This window comes from Ctenopharyngodon idella, chromosome 14 (genome assembly GCF_019924925.1).
Source record: "Ctenopharyngodon idella isolate HZGC_01 chromosome 14, HZGC01, whole genome shotgun sequence".
Lineage (NCBI taxonomy): Eukaryota > Metazoa > Chordata > Actinopteri > Cypriniformes > Xenocyprididae > Ctenopharyngodon > Ctenopharyngodon idella.
This window is the reverse complement of record NC_067233.1, coordinates 1,245,522-1,269,454: the sequence shown is the minus strand read 5'-3', so window position 1 is coordinate 1,269,454 and position 23,933 is coordinate 1,245,522. Positions and strand designations below refer to the sequence as shown.

The window sequence follows — 23,933 nt, the reverse complement described above, 5'->3', positions numbered from 1 at the left end:
ATTATTATGCAGCTGTCACTTTAAGACCGAATGCACAGATTCAATTATTATGCTGCTGTCACTTTAAGAGCGAATGCACGGATTCAATTATTATGCTGCTGTCACTTTAAGACTGAATGCACGGATTCAATTATTATGCAGCTGTCACTTTAAGACCGAATACACAGATTCAATTATTATGCAGCTGTCACTTTAAGACCAAATACACAGATTCAATTATTATGCAGCTGTCACTTTAAGACCGAATGCACAGATTCAATTATTATGCTGCTGTCACTTTAAGAGCGAATGCACGGATTCAATTATTATGCTGCTGTCACTTTAAGACTGAATGCACGGATTCAATTATTATGCAGCTGTCACTTTAAGACCGAATGCACGGATTCAATTATTATGCTGCTGTCACTTTAAGACTGAATGCACGGATTCAGTTATTATGCTGCTGTCACTTTAAGACCGAATGCACGGATTCAATTATTATGCAGCTGTCACTTTAAGACCGAATGCACAGATTCAATTATTATGCAGCTGTCACTTTAAGACCAAATACACAGATTCAATTATTATGCAGCTGTCACTTTAAGACCGAATGCACAGATTCAATTATTATGCAGCTGTCACTTTAAGACCGAATACACAGATTCAATTATTATGCAGCTGTCACTTTAAGACCAAATACACAGATTCAATTATTATGCAGCTGTCACTTTAAGACCGAATGCACAGATTCAATTATTATGCTGCTGTCACTTTAAGAGCGAATGCACGGATTCAATTATTATGCTGCTGTCACTTTAAGACTGAATGCACGGATTCAATTATTATGCAGCTGTCACTTTAAGACCGAATGCACGGATTCAATTATTATGCTGCTGTCACTTTAAGACCGAATGCACGGATTCAATTATTATGCTGCTGTCACTTTAAGACCGAATACACAGATTCAATTATTATGCTGCTGTCACTTTAAGACCGAATGCACGGATTCAATTATTAGGCTGCTGTCACTTTAAGACCGAATGCACAGATTAAATTATTATGCAGCTGTCAGTTTAAGACCGAATGCACAGATTCAATTATTATGCTGCTGTCACTTTAAGACCGAATGCACGGATTCAATTATTAGGCTGCTGTCACTTTAAGACCGAATGCACAGATTAAATTATTATGCAGCTGTCAGTTTAAGACCGAATGCACAGATTCAATTATTATGCTGCTGTCACTTTAAGACCAAATGCATGAATTCAATTATTATGCTGCTGTCACTGTAAGACCGAATACACAGATTCAATTATTATGCTGCTGTCACTTTAAGACCGAATGCACGGATTCAATTATTATGCAGCTGTCACTTTAAGACCGAATGCATGGATCACGCATCTGAAATGTTTACTTTCACTTAAGATATAAACAACTGTGTGTATTTGACAGTTTAAGCTCAATAAGACGACGTGAAAAAGAACTTATCTCAGTACTCACACGCTGTGCGACAGGATTCTAGTGTGTTTTAGTGTGTTTCGGGTGTCTGCGCTCAGAAAAACTCATGTCAGAACATCATCTGTGTAAAAAGTTGAACTGGCAAGGCTTTAAAACGCATAATTCAAGACTTGATCACCATACTGACATTTATTCTGCGATAATAACTGGTGATATGTGACCCTGGACCACAAAAGTCAATTTTTTGAAATTGAGATGTATACATACACAAATAAATAATCTTTCCATTGATGTACGGTTTGTTTGGATCGGACAATATTTGTTCGGGATACAACTATTTGAAAATCTGGAATCTGAAGGTGCAAAAAAAGTTAAAATATTGAGAAAATCGCCTTTAAAGTTGTCCAAATGAAGTCCTTAGCAAAGCATATCCACTCACAAAAATGCATTTTTGAAATATTTACAGTAGGAAATTTACAAAAAATCTTCATGGAACATGATCTTTACTTAATATCCTAATGATTTTTGGCATAAAAGAAAAATCGATAATTCTATGTTCCATAGAAGTAAGTAAATCACACAGTAAATGATGTTGGAAACACTCCTATATCAGCAGATGTAATGTCAGTTTCACAGCCTTCAGTGTGTGAATTAGTGACTCGATCTTTATTGTCATGCGAGTGAAACTGACCTCCAGTGTTTAGCACACACCCTTGGTCATCATCTCATTTCCATCAGCAGTGAGAGCGGTGGAGCCGCCGGTCGAGTGAGACGAGTTCAACCGTTTACTCTAAACACGCCTCATGTTGGGGGTTAATCTTGAAGAAGATGGGTGGGAAGAGTCAAAGACACATTCAGAGCCACTTCCATATATATTCTCAGAAATATAAGAGAGGATCTCTCGATTTATACATCTGAAGAGCTCGTCTAGCTCAAACAGTACTTTGCATAGCAACATATAAACACTGAGATCAAGTTTGGACTTTGACTTTATTCAAATCAGCTGAGCATTACATTTTCAGATGGGCTAATCAAGAGAAACCAATGAAGGGACAGTGAAAGCTGAGGGGCTGCTGGGACGCGAGTCACGTGACCCTCCTGCCGATCGTCATTGGTTCATCAGATGGTGTTGTCTTACTGCACAAACATTCTCTGAAGACTGTGATCGAGCTTACGCCGATCGTCCAGTTCACCTCTATCCAACAGTGGTGTCCTCTTGTTTTGTTAAACTAAACAGCGAATCATTGTAAGGCATGATAAATATCAGAACCCTTGACAAATTTGTGTAGCATCTGTTAAATATTAATTATTCATATTTTCCGAGAGCAAACTGAGCGTCTAAATACCAGTGCATTGATTCACACTGAGCTGAACAGATGTTTCTGGCAGGAAACGTTCTGAGAACGCTTGGCTAACGTTTCCATAACGTTACGGAAACGTTCTCTGAACATTCTTGGTTATGTGAACGTTAAGGGAACATTCAGTCTTATCATTCTGCATGGCAACGTTATTTTTGAATGTTCTCAGAACGTTCTGTAACAAGGAGTAGCCAAACATTTAAAAAATGTTAGATGAACGTCCAAATAAATTGTTCCACCAATTCTAACGATCTATAAATAATGTTGTTGTACTAATGTTTTTAACTTTGAACGAACATTCTATTAACGTTACTGGAAGAATGTTTGCTCATAACTTTGAGAGAACGTTCTGAGAACCTTTGGCTAACATTCCCATTATGTTACGGAAACGTTCTCTGAACATTCTTGGTCATGTGAACGTTAAGGGAACATTCTATTTTATCATTCTGCGTGGCAATGTACTTTTGAATGTTCTCTAAATGTTCTCAGAACGTTCTGTAACAAGGAGTAGCCAAACATTTAAAAAACGTTAGATGAACGTCCAAATAAAACGTTTTCAGAAAAAAAAAAAGATCTATAAATAATGCTTTTGTACTAACATTTTGAGACCTTTTAGCGAACATTCTATTAACGTTACTGGAAGAACGTTTGCTCATAACTTTGAGAGAACGTTCTGAGAACATTCCCTGTCCGATGTTGGTGTGTTATAGATCTGTTTCCGCTCACATCAGCACTCGACTGCGTCACATTAAGGCAGGAAGAGGGAAAAAACATATTGCAATATGTCTGGAAAGTAAAAAATGATAATAATAATAAAAAATACATGTATAAATAAAATGTTCCGAAGGCTTCCCTCTTGTTTTTTGTGACTGATTTCCTTTTAATTATAAGAAGAAGAGTTCTGCAGCATACTCTAGTTACAATAACGTCACTCGTTCATCATCAGGGATCTTTTAGGCTGATCTGGAGGAACTAACACGTATCTATCACGTGTGTGTACTCTTTATGTATCCTCATAAATACAATAAATACACACCATTTGGAGTAGCCTAAACAGAAGCATTTGTCAACTAATTAACAACACAAATTGAACTTTGAAAATCAAATCTCGAGTAGGAAATCAAGAAGAGTCTTCCATTCCAAAGCAGCATTAGTTGAATGTCAAAGTTTCTCCGTCCAGGAAGCCCTTGACAACATACCAGTGTAATTACATCAACTCAACCATGGGCATATATACATATAAATACAGTTTACAAAAGACAGTCGTCATCAGCAGGAGCGGCGCGTCTGACGGCACGAGCTGTGTGTCTGTCTGTGTGTGTCCGTCATCAGCCACCGTCTGGCATTCTCTGCCCTGCTGTAACAGCTTGTCGCCAGCGGTTGGCGCTGTTGGACCAAGCTAAAGAAACTGGTGTGAAGAGCTCCTGTGGAGGTGCTGAGCAGACGCCATCCTGCACCAGAGAGCTGCTGAACACGTGAGGTATTGCTGAACATCATCACTCGGCTTTCTTGATGAAAATCTGCCGAGAGAGTGAAGGTGGAAAACTAATGATCTGTTTACAAATGACAAAAATACTAGGCTATATATAATTAAAATACAAATTATAACACATATAATATACAAATAATATAAAATAGTATTTTTTTGCACTAAATTGATCAAAAGTGACAGTAAAGACATTTATAATGTTACAAAAGATTCTATTTCAAATAAATGCTGTTCTTTCAAACTTTCTATTCATCAAAGAATCCTGAAAAATAAAATGTATTATGGTTTCCACAGAAACATGAAACTGTTTTCAACATTGATAATAATCATAAATGTTTCTTGAGCATCAAATCATCATATCAGAATGATTTCTGAAGGATCATGTGACACTGAAGACTGGAGTAATGATGCTGAAAATTCAGCTTTGATCACAGGAATAAATTACACTTTACTATATATTCACATAGAAAACAGCTGATTTACATTGGAATAATATTTCACAATTTTTACTGTATTTTTGATCAAATAAATGCAGCTTTGGTGAGCAGAAGAGACTCTTTCTAAAATGAATGAAAGTGTATAATTATGCATTACATATAAATTATATTAAATTATAACCAAAATTAATATAAACTAAAAGGCAAAAAGTTGATTTGTAATCTGTTATATTTTATACGGTTTTAATTTTGATGGCCTTTTGATATATTGTACAGCACCTCGGTCAACAATCGTGTTTTTAATGGTGCTATTTACATAAAGATGACACTGACATTTTTACCTTATATTTTTATGTTAAAAATGTAAACAAATACATATATACAGTACCAGTCAAAAAGTTTGGAATAATTATGATTTTTTTTTAATGTTCACTAAGGCTGCATTTATTTGATGAAAAATACAGTAAAAATAGTGAAATATTTTTACAATGTAAAATAACTGTTTTCTATGTGAATATATAGTAAAGTGTAATTTATTCCTGTGATCAAAGCTGAATTTTCAGCATCATTACTCCAGTCTTCAGTGTCACATGATCCTTCAGAAATCATTCTGATATGATGATTTGCTGCTTAAGAAACATTTATGATTATTATCGATATTTTTGTGCAAACCGTGATACATTTTTTGATGACTAGAACAACATTTATTTTCAGAAATTTGTTTAATGCGCCTTTATACTGAATTAAAGTATTCATTTCTTTCTTTTCAACATTGATCATAATAATAAATGATATCAGAATGATTTCTGAAGGATCATGTGACACTGAAGACTGGAGTAATGATGCTGAAAATTCAGCTTTGATCACAGGATATAAATTACACTTTACTATATATTCACATAGAAAACAGCTGATTTACATTGGAATAATATTTCACTGTTTTTACTGTATTTTTCATCAAATAAATTCAGCCTTTGTGAGCAGAAGAAACATAATGTTTCCAAGCATTTGACCGGTACTGTATATAAATATTCCCCGTTAGATGAATAGTATGTTGGTTGTAGGTGTAAGTCGGTGGTTGTGAGTGCACTGTAAAAAGAATTGCTGGTTTAACTTAAAGTAAGTTACCTGGTTGCCTTAAAACTTTAAGTTCATTTGAGTTCATTAATACAATGAAGGCGGTTGATTTAATCAACAGAAACTCAAAATATTATGTCATCTGAACCACATTAATTACCTAAGTTGATTTGACAGAAGAAAAAATGTTGTTATAACAAATCCTGAAAATAATGTTTCACAGTGGAGCAGCAGATGGTGATCTGTACCTCGCTGAGAATGACCCACACAGGAGAGTCGGTCAGCACCGAGAGCCGCAGAGCCTCCAGCGGGCCGAAGGAAGCGTCCACCTCGCCCTCCGCGATCCCGTTCTCAAACTTCCCTGAGGGACGAATCAACACAAGCTCTTCAACACATTTGCATAACAAGTCTTCTGAGATGTGGCGAATGAGAGGCTGAGGCAGATCGTGCCAAACTTTAATTGATTCGCAGAAAAACAAACCATTAATAGAATATTGTGAGCAAGACTGTAATTAATGATTTTCGTGTGAAATGTCTCATCGAACTACACACAAAACACATCAAACAAACCAACATACAGGCGAGCAAGATGAAATGTCATTTGGATTTTTTGGATGATAAATATTTTGAATGATTAACATGCATTTTCTGCTCATGTTCCCGCAGTGCTCCGAAGCGTCTGTCTGGATTATATTCAGCGCATTAATGACTAAAGGGGAAATCTAACGCTCCGTCACGAGGGACGGGCCTCAATAAACCCTGAGGCACAGCAATCAGACACACATCCATACATAATCATGAGAAAGAGTGAGAGAGGCAAACAGATCAAAAACAGTTCAGACGTTTCAAAATAAAGATTTGCTAGGATTTTCTCCATGGATTTGGAGTGTCGAGCAAGAGAAAGACAGAAAGCAAGGCCTGAGGAGTGAACGATTCACACTAGGGCTGGTTACGGACTCAAATTTCACGATTCGATTTGATATTGATTCATTTGGATATACATCAGGTATGCTGCTCTCTAGGGTTATTTTTCTAGCTGACTGACGAGTTTATGGACATTTAACGGCTTTTCTGAGGTAAATGTGGCGTTACGTGATATTATTGACGTCTTTCTGTGGTTGAAACACTGATTGATCGATTACATGAGACGTGATTCATTTCAGTAAGTTGTACTGTATCTTTCAACATTCCTTCTGATGTTCATTCATGTTTATTTGGTGCTGTAACTAGTAGTAAAGTGGAAGAGATGATCGGTTCACACGCACTTAAACTGTCATGACACATTAAAGAGACACAAAATGGTATTTATTGTTTACATTTCGTAATAAAACTTATAGAATTTGAAAGCGGAGACTTTGTTTCATATCAGAAGTCACAAAGCTTATTGTGATTTATTGAATAGGAGGCGCTACAAATAATGTTTAGTGAAGTTTTGTTCTTGGGATTTAAGAATCAATTTTGGTCCATCAAAATGAGAATTGATTGCAATCGATAAATCAGTACGTTCAACCCAGTCCCAATTCACACAAACATCTTTTTCACGAGTCAAATTCTCCTTGTGTAAGCGCTTCAGAAGTGGGCGGCACTGGCGTTCTCTCAGGAGAATGTCACTGTGGAGGCCGTTTTATAGCGCCATATGATATTGCATCAATTCTGCATCATTTATATGAGGTTCAAGATGGTGAAACAAGACTAAAGCATCAGAAAAGATATCTTATTTAAAGCAAACCAACACAACAACAAGGTGACATCAGTCATTCATAACCACAATCTGTTTCTTTCAGCATTTTCAGCATTTTACGAGCACGAATGTTCTTTATGTGCTGAATCATGCTGCTATATTTAGTGTGCTCTTCACAGCAGGTGCGGCTCACCTATTCTGATGAAGCCGTCTTCTGTGCGCTGGTACTTCGGTGTTTTCTCTCTCCCCTCCTTCAGTGCTTCTTTCTCCGACTGAATATTCTGAAGAGGGACAAAAGTGTTGGAGTGTTTCAGCATGTAAACCCTCTCCACTCACTCACATCTGTTCTTCACACAGACAAATACACAAGCTCTTCTCTGTTTTTCAAGCAAACTGAACTGCAAATGATCAGATTGTTTTTATTTATCATTAAAGCTGCAGTCTGTAAGTTTTGCCTCTTTGTCGCCATCTCTGTTTGAAACCTGCAATTGCAGTTGTTTGCGGAATTATCATTTTTACGTGGGTTTACAGCTCCTCAGCGTGAATGAATCTAATGTTTGCTGTCAGTCACCACATTGGTGTGGATACTGTACTCCGGAATCTCAGATTGTAGTCTTGGAAGTATGACCAAAATAAGGCATGATCGAATTTCCCAAGGAAACCCACCAGTACCATTCGAATTATAAGGAGATAGTTTTGAACGCTGGCTGGTTATGTACTTGCTCAAAAATTGATTTTTCACAATAAATAAGTAATAAAATTACTAGTTAAACAATTGAGAATCCGAGGTATACTTCTTGATACAATGTCAAAGTATTTATACTTATTAACACAATTACACAATTACATTATTTGCAGAAATTAACATTTTTTTTTCCATCCTAATTAGAAACATTCCCATATTCCTATATTGGAGGAACCCCAGCCATATCTAGAGAGCAGATTATCAGAGAGACTTCAGTTTTAACAAACCACCTAGCAACCACCCAGAACATCCTAGCAACAACCCACAGCACTGGTGATGAGTTTTGCCCAGACAAATGGAACTCTTTTCTTCATAAAATGTAAAAATCTAGTTTTGGCATCACTGTGTGAAAACATGTGGCCTTTATTATGTTGCATGCAATAATCTCTATATGAATGAACGGTTTATGAAAGCGAGTGCAACTGTACGTTTTGCCAGATCTGAGGTGATATTCCTTTATTAGAAATGTCAGTTTTGCCAGAGATTCTTCTGAAAGTGATATATTGAACCAATCTGTGTTTCTGCTTTTCTGTCAAAATAAAGTAAGAATGACAGCAAAAGCAATTAAAGCGTGAAAGAAGCATTAAAGAGAAGTGACGCAGGAGCCCTGAGATGACATTTAGAGGGAGGAAGCTCAGCGCAGGCATTCACTGCAGTCACAGCAGTTGTTCCTGTTGACAATGGGCATCTCAGGAGCCACACTCCAGTGGTTCAAGTCTTACCTCTCAGGTAGGTCCTTCAAAGTATCTTGGAGGTGTCTAAGTCACAACATCTAGCTACTGGAGTGCCTCAGGGCTCGGTACTGGGACCACTTCTCTTCTGCATCTACACGTCATCACTACGATCCGTCATTCAGAAACATGGCTTTTCCTATCACTGATGATTCCAGCCAGAATATCCGACGGTAGCTGCTCATATCTCGGCCTGTCTGACACATCTGTCACCGCCTGGATGAAGGACCAGCACCTTCAACTCAACCTTGCGAAGACAGAACTGCTTGTGGTCTCAGCCAACCCAACACTTCATCACAACTTCTCCATTCAGCTAGGTTTGTCAACTATAACTCCATCCAGGACAGTTAGGAACCTTGGAGTTGTGATTGATGATCAGTTAAATTTCACAGGCCATGTCAGTGCCGATAGCCTAGTGGTTAGTGCACTGACATATGGTGCAAATGCGTTAACGGCGACCCGAGTTTAATTCCCGTTTCGAGGTCCTTTGCCGATCCTGCCCCCCTCTCTCCGCCAAATGCTTCCTGTCTGCTCTCTACTATCCTCTCTGAATAAAGGCACAAAAAGACCATAAATAACTGTGAAAGTAAACAACAACAGATACTGGGTTTATTACATATTGTGTCTGCATTCCTGGCAACTGTAACTTCTGAAACGAGGCTTCTTCTTGGACCGAAACTCTGTGATGTGACCCAAGAGAAGACAAATATGTTCAAAACCCCCAGCAGAGCGACGCTCTAATTTCCTAAACTGCATTAACAGCATAAACAGACCACAAATACTCTTTTCTCCAGGGCATTGCCTTATAATTTCCTATATCCGGCTGAATTCCATAAATGTCCCTAAAGGGAGCTTTACAAAGAGGGAAATGAGGAGAAAAGAGAGATATAACAACCCGGCAGGGAGGAGAAGCAAAAACCAGTGAGAGGATGAGAGATATTAAAGGGCGACAGGCTCTCGCTCTTAGAAAATCCCACGATTAATCTTGTGGTGAAGGTCCGTTTCCGGCTGTAATCTTAAATCACAGTGCCGCCCCTCGTCTGCTCTCCCTCGGGGGAAAATATTTCCTCCGCGACGACCGCACACACAGCAGGTCACATTTTATTACCGTGTGTCAGTACAGTTCCATTAGCTCATAAAACAGAACTATATCTTTATCTCCACTGCTTTGCTCGAACTCTGGCTGTCTGACGCAATATATCCATTGTGTTCGTCACAACAAGTATCGGGTTCACATCTGTCAGCTGTCATTCTGACTGTCATTAGACAAATGGTGAAGAAAGTATACGGATACTTTTTAGGAATTTCTAGGTGTTGTACACCGATCAGGCTTAACATTATGAGCACTGACAGGTGAAGTGAATAACACTGATCATCTCTTCATTACGGCTTCTGTTAGTGGGTGGATATATTAGGAACATTTTGTCCTCAAAGTTGATGTGTTAGAAGCAGGAAAAATGGGCAAGTGTAAGGATTTGAGCGAGTTTGACAAGGGCCAAACTGTGATGGCTAGAAGACTGGGTCAGAGCATCTCCAAAACTGCAGCTCTTGTGGGGTGTTCCCGGTCTGCAGTGGTCAGTATCTATCAAAAGTGGTCCAAGAACAGTGGTGAACCGGCGACAGGGTCATGGGCGGCCGAGGCTCAGCGAAGGCTGGCCCGTGTGGTCCGATTCAACAGACGAGCTACTGTAGCTCAAACTGCTCAAGAAGTTAATGCTGGTTCTGATAGAAAGGTGTCAGAATACATGTATAGCCGCAGACCAGTCAGGGTGCCCATGCTGACCCCTGTCCACCGCCGAAAGCGCCAACAGTGGGCACACCTTCAGGGGTCTAGTGGAGTCCATGCCACGACGGGTCAGGGCTGTTTTGGCAGTAAAAGGGGGACCAACACAATATTAGGAAGGTGGTCATAATGTTATGCCTGATCGGTGTACTTCATGTTGTGTGTTTATTAATGTTGATCTTTTGATCTCGATGGTTGCAAGGATGTCGTCCACCCACAAGCAAGCGTGTCTGTAGTTACATGGTACATTTAACACTTCAGGTTAGAGATTTAAGTCCATAACCCTAAGTATGGGCAATAATAATAATATAAACAGGTTCTAAGCCAACTATGATAAATTCAGCTCTTGACATCTGCTCAAACAGGAACCATGCCAAAGAGTTCTTGCGACTGCATTATATTTTCAACCCTGACTGAAGTATTGAGCTGGCTGAGACAGTGTTTCAGCACAGATCTGTGAGGTGTTTATAGCAGTCTCCTCCTGCCCAGAGGGAACACACAATCAGACAAACACACTCTTAGTGTTCGTCTGCACACAATGACAGGGACTCACGTCGAAAGGAAGAACCTCCACTGTAGTGTTGAAGAGCTTGTCTCCAGGGTGCTCGATGTTTCCACTGCGGAAGAAATACCTGCACACACAAATATCACCCAAACCATCAATCTTATAATTCCATAAGGAGTACAATGCTAAAGAACGGTGCTGCAGATGTTTCTTTATATATAATCTTATCATGCATTTATTTATAGACGCTGCAGCACACAGTGGCCCCAAAAAGTAGACGTTTACTCTACTGTTTAAAAGAGTGGGGTTGGTAAGTTTTTTGTAATGTTTTTGAAAGAAGTCTCTCAGGTTCACCTGGGCTGTATTTAATTGATAAAAAATACATTTAAAAATATAGCTGCAAGCAGCAATTACGGGGTCAAGCCAAATAAGAGCAGAAAAGTAAATATTTGTGGACATCTGTGATCATGAGGTTAGGATAAAGCTGTTTAAATTATATCAGTTAAAGCACTTATAACATAATATCATGGTTTATAACTTCTGAGCAGTAGGTGGCGCTATGATGAAACTCTGCATGCACCCTGAAGTCATGCCTGTGATGACATGTACCAAGTTTCGTGTCAATACACAAAACTTTTGCAAAGATACAGCCGCATATCCATTTTGGCGTTCTCGCAGTCAGATTTGTTGACGCAGTATAAAACAACGATTGAGTCGATCAGAAATCTTTTAATATCTTTTTGGCAAATTTGGTGCCAACAAATATAATGATATAAGTTAAATGACAATATGTTGAATTTTTCATATGTTATGAGCATTTTCATAAATTTCATTTTATCTCTTGACCACTAGGGTCAAGAGATAAAATGGGTCCTCTCAGAACATGGCCTCAATGAATCATACCGAGATTCATAACATTACGTTCATGCGTTCGTAAAACATTTTTTCGTACAGCATTTTATGACAAAATTCAAAATGGCTGACGCCCAAAATGGCTGACCAAAGAAAAAAATATCATGGAATCAGCATGGAATCAGAGGAAAAAAGAATTTTGTTTCTAAGACAAAATTCAAAATTCAAAATTCAAAATGGCCGACTAGGACTTGAGCGTAAAAAGTTATGAGCATAAACATGAGTGAATCTTTGAACTGTTGGTGGCGCTAGAGGGTTTGAGGTAGAGACTCCAAATTTGCTATGGTAATATTTCAGACAGTCCTCTATCTGTGCGCCAAATTTCACAACTTTTTACCATACGGTTCTATAGGCTGCCATAGACTCAAGAGCGGAAGAAGAATAAGAAAACTAATGATTTCGCCCTTTTGGGGCTTGACCCCTAATTGTGAAATATTATTATATATTATAATAACTTAATATAACTTCTACGTGAATATATAGTAAAGTGTAATTTATTCCTGTGATCAAAGCTGAATTTTCAGCATCATTACTCCAGTCTTCAGTGTCACATGATCCTTCAGAAATCATTCTAATATGATGATTTGCTGCTCAAGAATTTCTGATTATCGATATTTTTGTGCAAACCATGATGTATTTTTTCCAGGATTCCTTGATGAATTGAAAGCATTCATGTGAAATGGAAACACTGTAACAATGTAAATGTCAATTCTGATAAATTTAATGCATCACGTCTCTTACTGAGCCCAAACTACTGAAGGCGAGTTTTAGTCACACAAAAAATGATGTCTTAAACCAAGTGATTAAACTACAAGCTGATTAAACGCATCTACAAACACGGCTCAGAAAAATGAGTTTTGATGACACTTTATAACATGCTGTATAATGACATTCAAACATATTGTAAGTGTCCAAAAACAAAGGTCCGATCTTCTTTCTCCTCTGGGGGAACACGAGCAGTCACAGATAGAGGCAGATTTCTCTCTATAATTACACATGTAGAGCCGCTGTGGAGGCTAAACGGACACCTGCGCTTGTTAAACTGTGTCTTCTGTAGCATGAAGGAGGCCAGTGAGTGATCGTCAATCGCTCTCATTCAGACTGAGCACTATTAGCTCTCAATTAAGCCTGAAATATGCATGAACTTTCCATTAGGGTTAAAAATGTATGGACGACTGTGGCTCACGATGATTGATGCATTATCCAGCTTGTCTGAGTCAGCGTGATGGGAACGACTGCGAGACGAGCTCTATTACAGAACGGACAACACGCTTTCTGCTTCATTCACAGGCAGCAGCCTTTCAAGGAAAGGAAATGAAAGCTCATAACTGACGGAGAGTCAGTGCGCTACAGAAACAGTCCTCAGACTCACAACTGACACTCGCATTTTGTACATAAGCATAAAAACACACAGCAGTCCTTTAGGGAGCGACGAGCTTAAACAAGATTTGTGCGTCAGAAGATGGTAGCTGATTTTGTCAGCTGAACCTTATTTGATGTAAAATATTTACTTGAAGGCTCCTTTGAGATTTTAAGTTAATATTTTAATAATTTAACTCCACTTTAGCATGTTTACGGTTCTCTGATGTTGGTTAACGGTCACATGAAAGTCAAGTAAATTGATTTAATCTTTACTTTTCAGTAAGTGTTTTAGTTTGATTTTGTAGCTGGATTTTAAAATGGACTCAAACCTCTTTTTTGGTTGTGATAGTGTCTCAGACCACATTATTGTTAAAAATCAATTTCCCTATGGAGAAAAAGAATGTTTACTTCTTGCGCTCTATATGGAGACAAATACTGGGTAAGATTTTCTGATTAAATTGAACTATTGTTGATGTTTTTGATAAGATGATACATATTGAATGAACTAAATTGGATAAATCTTTCCAGTAAGATCGTCGCAAGGCATTCTTGGATTGCCTTCTCTGAAAAGACATTTGTAATGCTGTGTTTTGTTTGTCAGCACAGTGACGTTTGGAGCAACCTGAGAGAGTGTGTGACAGTACCTCTCCACACGGACAGGCGTGAAGAAGCGGATGCGTATGAAGTCTCCCGCCACAGGTGTGAACGCCCAGAAGAAATCCTCGCCCAGATAGGCCTTCTCCAGCGTGAAGTGCTGGTACGTCTTCAGACTGGTGGTGACCTCAGCTAGCGGGTTAGCGTGACCTTTATGCAACGTCTGCTTCCCGAAGTCCTTATCCTGAACAAAACAGACGGAAGGACAGTGTTTGGGTGTTTCTTCAAATACAGACACTTCATGTCCTTTATGATTTTTATTGTTGTAACATTAAAGTTACATTTAAAGTGTCTCTTTTATGCCTTCATTTATTTTCACTACCATTCAAATGCCTTTTATGGTTATATTTTATCGTTTCATCCTTGACCCAGACTCTCAGGCGACGTTCACATTAAACTAGCGGCTGCTCATCCACACTGAAACATCTGAATGTGCTAAAATCACCTTATATGTGTAAAATATCATAAAAGCTCACTGAGACATTCTCACATGATCATTTTATTAGTAAAATAACCCACCCAAAACATTTCACTGGTTCATCCAGGTTGTCTAAAATGCAATTACTGCCAGGGAATTTTCTGTGATATTTGCAGGAATGTAATATGAAGATTGCACAAAGTAACATTTATCTTTTTTACTTTGCAGCTTGTGCCTGCTAATGTTTAAAAAATGAGACCTTATTGTAAAGTGTTGCCGACCTCTTTTTAACCCTCTGGTGCTCCTCGTGTGTCGGTCAAAAATGACCACAATTTTTAATTTTATTTCAATGAAATGAACGTACTATATTTTAGTTCGATAATGTTTATTTAATATTTTGTTTTTTTAGGATGTTATGGTACTAAACTATATTTCTGCAGTAGTTATAATCCATTTATTCACTTTCTGAGCATACAGAAAATTAAATTTTGAAAAATTCATGAAATTCAGAATACCTGAAAATGAAATTTCCAGCTTAAACTGTCATAAATCTGGAACGCTTTGAAGCACAGACTGAGGTTGGTATGTTTTTAAAGAAGACACTTGGCAGATTATTGCTGAAGCAAAAAAAATTAAAAGAAGAAAAAGCAAAAACAGTAAACTTAAAAAATATTAATAGAAGTTTAAATTTATTCTTATGAAAAGTGAAAAAAAAATTTTTTTTATATGAAATATATCTTTTCCAAAACATGTTTACTCTAAAACTGTGAGAAAATCAAAGGTATTAATCTAGACAAGTTTGAGGTTGATATCTCAAAAAATGAGCTTTCAGTAAGAATTAGTTTGGGTGCAGTACCAAACACTTCCACTAGATGAGCTTCGCCTCACATTCATTTCCACTGCAGCCCCATTGGAAACTCAGGACCATTTAACTTTTTTCAAATCATGTCCATGATTAGTTTTTTTCCACATAGCAAGTGCCAAGACCTTTACCAAGTTTCGTACCATTTCGATGAAGGAAAAAATTCTAAAAAGAAGTAAAAAATTTTCGGTGAAAAATGACCAAAAAGCAAATTTTAGTCTTAAGATTTTTGCTAAATATGGCCCCTGAAATCTAACGTCAAACACACATGGGTTTACACCAAAAACTGTAATGTGAAAACATGTCAAAAGTTGATATGAAAAACAAATAAAAGAAGTCGTCTAGAAGAATAACAGCAGTGATTGAGGCAGTATTATGATAAATGTAGAGGAAGAATACAGCGAGCAGGAAATGGAGCGTCAGATTCATTCAGCAGCTCGTCAGACGAGGAGAAAAATCAATACGACAGAGAACGGGCGGGTCAGACGAGCACTCATCGCCATGGTGATTCCTACTGCTCTTTATTTGGAGGGAATAAAGACAGAGTAGGGACACATGCTGATTTATGAGGATATGAGCAGTTATCAGATGCCTTCTGGGATTCTGATTTGTAATTTGGACAATCTATGAGGAGAAATGAACATAGTCCTGAGGCAGAGTACTGTGCCTAATGTGTAAAATGATTACACACACACACACCTTGAGTTTCTGGATCTTTCCAGCGAGGGAAGAGTGTGTTCCAACATGCTGGAAGAGAGACGGTTTAAAGCGGATGCGTAGGTTTGCTTTCTGCCTGTCACAATGTTTCTGTGGGACACAAAGAACATTTACTTACATTATATAACAACTATATACACTTTAAACCAAAGTGTCAGACTAGAAACAAATTATTCAATGGACATTTCAGCCCAAATCCATTCTTTCAAGGTTCAAAAAGTTCATAAAGTCATAAAATTTCACGTATGAGCTTCTGTTGACCATATTTGATGTGCTCTATGCATGTGCGCTTATCAAAGTTTATATGCGAGTGAAAGCCTAAATTAAATCTGTTCATCATATAGCGATCGAGTCTCTCAAAATAATGATTCATATACTGAATGAGCAAAACCTGGTTAGACAGAAATAATATCAAGAACAGAAAATATCAAGAAGAAAACAGAGATGTAGAATTCTTACCGCGTCTTTTTCTGGGTTGCACACCTTCACCCACATGATGTGGTCCAACAGCCAATCAATGGGCTTGTCTTTGTAGAACATTAGCATAAACTCCACGATCAGCGGCAAGTCTAATGACTTGAACATTTTCCCTGAAAAAAGCAAAACAGATTGATGAAAAATCATATAACATCAGCGGAGACACACTCACGGGTTTATGGGCGATATGGACCGGAGTGAAAAATCAAAACTCGGATTTACACTTTCAACAAGGATTTAAACGAGGAACTCAAGAGAGGAAAGATGAAGAGCAAGAAAACATTAACTGAAATCAAAAGGAAAGGGCGCTCTGAGAGTAATTACATTTTCATATTAACGACTAAAGTGGCGCAGCAAATAACTTAAATGTTCTACATAAATGATAACATTTTTCTTAAAACACGAGATTAAGTCATTAAATGACATTAGATCAGTTTCAGGAGGAAGGATGTTCTCCATAGCAGCGTTTTTATTGGCCTCTAATTAAGTTTTTCAACTGTTTAGGTCATTTCTGCTGGCTTAGGACCAACATTCAGCCAGTAAAGCAGCTGGTTTTTAGTGATCTATAATAGAAGAGACATCCGTTTTTATGCATTATGAATTACAGTCCGACATCAACCACTGAAACATCCTGCCTCTCCAGATCAAAACACAGATCACTTTTCATGGGGCATGAAGCTCTGGTTCTGTTCCAAACAGCATACTACAGTACTACTCTGAGTCTAATATGTACACCAATCAGGCATAACATTATGACCACCTTCCTAATATTGTGTTGGTCCCCCTTTTGCTGACCCATCAAGGCATGGAGTTGTCCAGTTCTGATGCTCACTGTGTCCACTGTTGGCTCTTTCGGCGGTGGACAGGGGTCAGCATGGGCACCCTGACTGGTCTGCAGCTATGCAGCTCCATACGTGTGTATTCTGACACCTTTCTATCAGAACCAGCATTGACTTCTTGAGCAATCTGAGCTACAGTAGCTCGTCTGTTGACTTGACCTGCCAAAAGTTCAAATACGTTCTCAAAATCCAGTCTAACATGCAGAGACAACTATAAGTGCCCTGAAAACATTACTTGTTTAAGCATCCCGACGAGCCTGACACAGCAACATTGACTCAACCAATGGCGTGAGACTAGGGCGGGGCTATCTGTTTTTCTGGCCAATGGAACACAGGGAGAGAGTTCAGGGAAACCTGTATGAATACAGTTCAGAAATTACTTCAGCTTTAATGAAAAACGGACAGACCTTTGACAGGTTAAAATGCTTATTTAGAAGATCTGTCTATTTAAAAGTGCAATACACAGCTGATTGATAATTAATAAGTGTGTTAATTAACCTGTGTGTGTGTGTTGAGGTGACAGGGAAGGTATACAGAGGGTTGATATGGCTTAGTGAGCAGTTTATAGTTTAGTATCATCAGTAGGATCACTGATCAGAGCATGACCCGCCCACAGGATAACACTGACCATTAGTGCTGAAGAATTGATCCACACACACACACACACACACACACACACACATACACACACACTAAGTGAACACTGTAGACACAAAGTCAAACAGAATGCTATCCAGACACAATTATTTAAGATCAATAATTAATTACAATAAATATTTCAACATGAATAAATGTATAAAACAAAGAGCAATAAAGTCTATAGATCTTTCAGGGCACAGAGAGATTAATCAGCACTACAAGAGCTTTTGCTTTTAGACGTTATAATATCTTCAGCGCTGCATTTGTGAAAAACTTTGGCAGAGATTCAAGGCTGTGTGTGTGTAATAAATGCTGTCTGAATCGAGAGCATGTGCTGCTTCACCTTCACATCGTCCCTGAGACACACACACACACACACACACACACTCTAAAAGGCGCAAATCTACAGGGGGGTGGCCTTATCTGAAATAGTCAAATCAGTATTCACATCCACATTTATAGCCTCAGTCTATTTGTGTTTCTTTCTTTCTGAAATGCATTAGTGCATTATTACATGTGAGGTAGAGTTAACTCTATATTCACATCACAATATTCCTCATTTAAATAATTCATGCGCAGAATAAAGGGGCGGGGCCTGGTTGAGTTAATTAGTAGTGTGTTGAAACTGGCGGTTATGGTAAGGGGCGGGACATTTCCCAAACACCAATCACAACACACTGCTCCAGCCGACCAATCAGAGCACATTGTGCTTTTCAGAAGGAGGGGCTTCATAGAGACAGGAACTAAACAGAGCGTTACTGACAGACTGGGAAGAGAGGAGCTGAACAATGGAGAATATGAGGAAAATAATCTTAGAAACCTTAGAAAGTATATTTTATAAGAAGAGTAACTGTAATGGAATCTTAATAAACAGTCATTTACAGAAAAAATAACGAGAGTAACATGTCATCAGATCATCTTAAGACCTGGTAACACTTCATTTGATTTGATTTTTCTTTAACACCTCTTTAATTTATTTATTTTAAATAAAATGAAGTCTTGCTTGCTTTGTTTTACTATTATCATCATTTCTTTGATAAATTGGCCTGTAGGAAATATGATTTGCTGGTACCCCACATGTAATATTAGGTAGGTAGCATGCAATTGAGTATAGAAAAGTTTCTAAAAAGTGTATCTCACAGAACATTAACCTTTAGTATTAAGTATGAAGATGAATTGTCGCATTCTCAAAACCTTAAATAGGGGCGTGTGATTGATTCCGTCCATGTCATCAAAATTTCACTCCAGTAAGTGACTTTCCTTCATGGCCGAAGTCACAAATCCCACTTAATTCACTTATATTCCATATTCTGAAAGTAAAATGTGATGTGAAAAGCATTTCACAGTCTTCAGAAGAGATGTAATGGTAAATGGAGTGCAGGTTGAGCTGGTCTGTGGTCCGGTGAGCCCCTGCTGGCAGATACCTGAACTACATCTTATGACGACAAAAAACATTTCCATTGAACTGCTCCTAATGGCTTACAGTTGACTTTCTCATATCTCAGTTCAAAGTATTTAAATATCCAAACAGCTGCACTCTTCAGTGTTAACTCTGTGGTTAAAGCTCTGAGCTTACCCGAGGAACACATACTCAAACAAATACAAATGACCAGGAAACTCTACAACACATTTTTGCATCAGAAATGACTCTCTCCATCTGGGATATAACAGACACGTTTCCTGTATATAGAAACACACACACACAGAAAGTAACTTTCCACACTGTATATATAGTGTACACTCATTATAAACACAAGACGGTTGTATATGCCCAGCTTGGATGTATTCTGAGCTCCTGTAACTGCCACTTTCTCGCCACTCAGGCAATGTGCACTTCCTTTAAGTCGCACTGGCAGAAAAGTATCTGCGAGGAACATGAATGTAACACCAATGTAACGAGCGGATGTGTGTGTTTACACTGGTGCTGTACATATGTGAACAGCTCGGTCATGGCTGTCTTCCCACTACCGCTCCAATTAGCAGCTGGTGCGGAGCGGCGGCGTGAGGCGTGATCCTGTCTGCTGCAGGAGCGAGAGGATCTGTTAGTGACAGCGCTCCGCTAGCCACAACACTGACTGACAGCAGGAGAAGAGAGATTCTTCCAGACGGATCCGTCATGCCTGCAATCCCTGAGTTAAAACAGGCCGGAAAGATCTTAGTGTTCACATTGTGAAAGCAGGGGGAAGATCATTAAAATCTGAATTTTGAGACATGACACTGACAAAAACACATCTGATGTGTGTGTTTATATATTTATTGGTGTTTGCTAAGGCAAGCAACACTATTACTATTGCTCATCCTAATGCTTTGATCAAACTACTAAAGCTAAGTATTAAAGGGGTCATAACTGCGTTTTTTATTGTTTTATGATGTTTCCTGGGGTGCACTTATAATGTCAGTATGATTTTTACATCCAAAATTTAGAAATAAAAGGCATTTTTCCTACCCTGATTTGAACGCTCTGTTTTAAGGGGCGTGTCTCTGTGATACTTCAGTGTAAACGCCCACTGCTGTGATTGGCTGACATCTTTGCATATGAAATAGCTAAGTATTACTCTCGTGAAAACTTTTAGCACATTTTTACTATTACAGCTCTCAAGGCTAACTAATTGTGGAAAGTGTTTATTATATTTAGATCTATAGCATTATATTGAGATCGTGGCATGAAAGGTTGCAGTGATGAACATTGTAGTCGATCACAGACATGTTGTTGAGCTCATGAAAGCAGTGATCTTGTCATTGTAACTCAATTTCTGCACACTAACGAATGCTTTCATCATCACTAACAGTGCAAACTCGATGTAACTAAGAGATTTGTTGAATAAAACGGGAGTTTTGGCGCGAGTCCAGAACTCAGTCACTGATAAACTCACTCTGTTTGATTGACAGCTCCAGTGATTGCAAAGGGAGCGTTCTTTGATCACTTTCTATATATATATATAATTCACCGTTTAAACAATGTGAAGTTGAGTGTTTAGTCACTGGTTTGATTTATTGACACACAGACAAAGATCATCTGACTGTACATGAATCATTAATATCAGATCAGACATCAGAATTAACACAGTTACTGACATGTTGTTGCATTACTGTCGAGTCCATATCGTAAAAGTCTGTTTGCACCGAAATGCGATTGATTTACCAAAGAATCCACAGTGAAATGTACCGAATACAAATAAATAAAGCTCAACTGAGACATTCACATTGTTGAAAATAAATAAGCATATTCCTGCATTAGGATCCTTTGAAAGGTAATGTTATTTTAGTCCTGTATCGCTCTTCTCTCCTCCTCCTCTCACTAACACACCAGTGGGCGGGGCTAACTCTGCAACGATGAAGTAGGCGTTGATTTCTTCTGCGGAGGCGGAGTTTCACCTATCTATGACAGGATCAGTCATTCTCTGGGTCTGGTGTCAATAAAAGCTTTTATTGGACTAACAAGAAAGTGTTCAGTTCTGAAATTTAAAGGATATTCTTATAGTACGATGATCTCTTATATATCAAAAGCTCAAGGAAAAGCTGATTTCTCAATTCCTGACCCCTTTAAAATTGGCATCTTTTGTGATGTATATCTGAGTGAAACGCTTCTCAAACAAGAACAAATGTAGGGCGGGGCTTGATTTTGTCTGTGGGGAATTGATTGGATGGTTGTGGTTTGCTATTGGTGGATCTCATGTGAGTGACAGGTTGCCCCGCCCTCATCATCAGAGAAGAGAAGAGATGCTGCAAGAGGGAGGAGAAGATATTTAAAAATGTAGTTGTATGTGTGATTGTGTGCGTGGGAGGCTGAAATGACAAAGTGCACTGAAAGTGTGTGTGTGTGTGTGTGTGAGTGTGTGTGAGTGATACGGACAGAGAGCAGCATCAATCACAGCTTCAGTGCTGCTTTGGGACCTATTAAAGTAAAAGAGCAGAGAAAGACCCTAGAGAAATATACGTGTGTGTAAAAGACAGAAATGAGCTGACTTGAGAAAGGTGTTAATACCCAGAACTGACTGGGTCATGTGCTCTGGTGTTCAGTGTAACAGTGTGAAATGCATCATGGGGATTTATCTTTGCTTTGGCATGTCAGCTCGTTTCTATTCTGCTATTAACCCATATTACTCTTTACCTCATCTGGCTTGGCAGCCTTCTTACTCATTATTGCAAAAATAATCAGAACTCTTGGTCACGGCGGGCAGGCCTGAGGCTGCAAACAACCGTTCGTACTAGATTAAACTTTCCATGAAATTGACAATTCTTATTTTTTAATGGAATATTTTAGTGTTTATAATAAATGATTTATCGGTGTACAAATACAAATTCATGTTCCTGGTAATCTTGAATCAGAATATCTTCTCCTCCCTCTTGCAGCATCTCTTCTCTTCTCTGATGATGAGGGCGGGGCAACCTGTCACTCACATGAGATCCACCAATAGCAAACCACAACCATCCAATCAATTCCCCACAGACAAAATCAAGCCCCGCCCGAAGCGTTTCACTCGTATATACGACACAATAGAGAAGAAAAGACCGGTGTAACTGTGTCATACCGACTGCCATTGACAGAATTTTCCAGCTTTCCGTGTTCCCTGTTGTACGGTAGGGGGCGCTATTACACATCTTCTGAAAGAGTAGAGAATCTCCGGAACAAAACACAGGCCAAAAAAAGCAGAAACAAGCGATAAAAGCATTGCTTATGCACGTTGTAATCTTTAAAAAAAAATTATTTTCTCAGCTTTTTGTTCAAAATGTTGCTTTTTTATGAAACTTACCCACATTTTAGTGTTGATTAAAAAATGCATGAAGCTAGAATAAAACTTTTTTTAAAAAAAAAAAACACTGGCGGGGAAGGAGTTAACATGGTTAAACTGTTTTCTTACTGATTCAAGATGCTCTACCAGTTCTTACCAGCTTGACCACCATCTACAAGTAAGAAACCAGCTCCACTAGCAGATAGTCCAAAAGATCAACCATCTAGACCAGCTTGGACCAACTAGAAGCCAGCTACCATCTTAAACTGGATTCTCCAGAAGAGCAGTTTATTTCAGCTCATTTGCTGCTCATCACACGAGCTGATCATGAGGAGGAACATGACCATAGTCCATGAGATCAAACCATATCAAAGCAAATAGAAGCCAACTGTAGGCAGTCTCAGCAGAACCAACACAAACAGACTTGCGTTTGTCTAAAGCGAGGCTGATGTCAGAACAGTTTATTTAAATTTAGTCTGCTAACAATGAACAGTTTGTTTTCCGTCAGCCCTTGTGATGAGTAAAAATATCCATTTAAAATGGATTGAGTACTTGTGCCGCCAACACAACATCAGTCAGCACTGACAGCACACATTAAGGTGCTTCAAGTATCATTTATTAAAGTTACTACCTAAATATACTATTATTCATAGTTCATGACATATTAGTTAAAGCTAACATACACAGAAAAAAATGGGAAAACAGATCATATTATTTCCACAAAAAATATGAAGCAACTTCAATTCCCAAGGGAAGCATGAACTGATAAAATGTAAATGCAATGTACGCCACTTTGGATCAAAGCGTCTGCCAAATTCATAAAATGTAAATGCTGGTGAAGATCGGATATTAAGTGCTGCTGTAGGCCTTTTTCAACCCTTGAGGTCACGTCATCCTTGCATAGCCTGATTGAAACGGTCACTTCCTGTCTCATCCAGGTGTTGTTCTGATATAATTGAGTTCACGCAATCTTCATTTTCTCTGCTAACTTGCCGACTCATCTGCCCAGCGGTGAGTTTCCACTTCTCTGAGCCGAGAGCTCTCAAAATCAATCCTTTTCCCATCCCATCCCCTGAG

General features: G+C 38.5%; 1 protein-coding gene across 1 annotated transcript in view; it reads right to left on the bottom strand.

Annotated features, from left to right (window-relative positions):
* Positions 1–2,408: 2,408 nt before the first annotated feature.
* Positions 2,409–23,933, bottom strand: part of mgat4b (alpha-1,3-mannosyl-glycoprotein 4-beta-N-acetylglucosaminyltransferase B) — a 99,369-nt gene continuing 77,844 nt past the window's right edge. The window contains exons 9-15 of the mRNA XM_051859919.1: positions 16,628–16,758; positions 16,151–16,258; positions 14,162–14,355; positions 11,292–11,370; positions 7,673–7,760; positions 6,047–6,159; positions 2,409–4,315 (exon numbers count right to left, since the gene is read on the bottom strand). Of these exons, the coding sequence (XP_051715879.1) occupies positions 4,292–4,315; positions 6,047–6,159; positions 7,673–7,760; positions 11,292–11,370; positions 14,162–14,355; positions 16,151–16,258; positions 16,628–16,758 (737 nt within the window). The 3' untranslated portion in view covers positions 2,409–4,291. The remainder of the gene's footprint in view (positions 4,316–6,046; positions 6,160–7,672; positions 7,761–11,291; positions 11,371–14,161; positions 14,356–16,150; positions 16,259–16,627; positions 16,759–23,933) is intronic.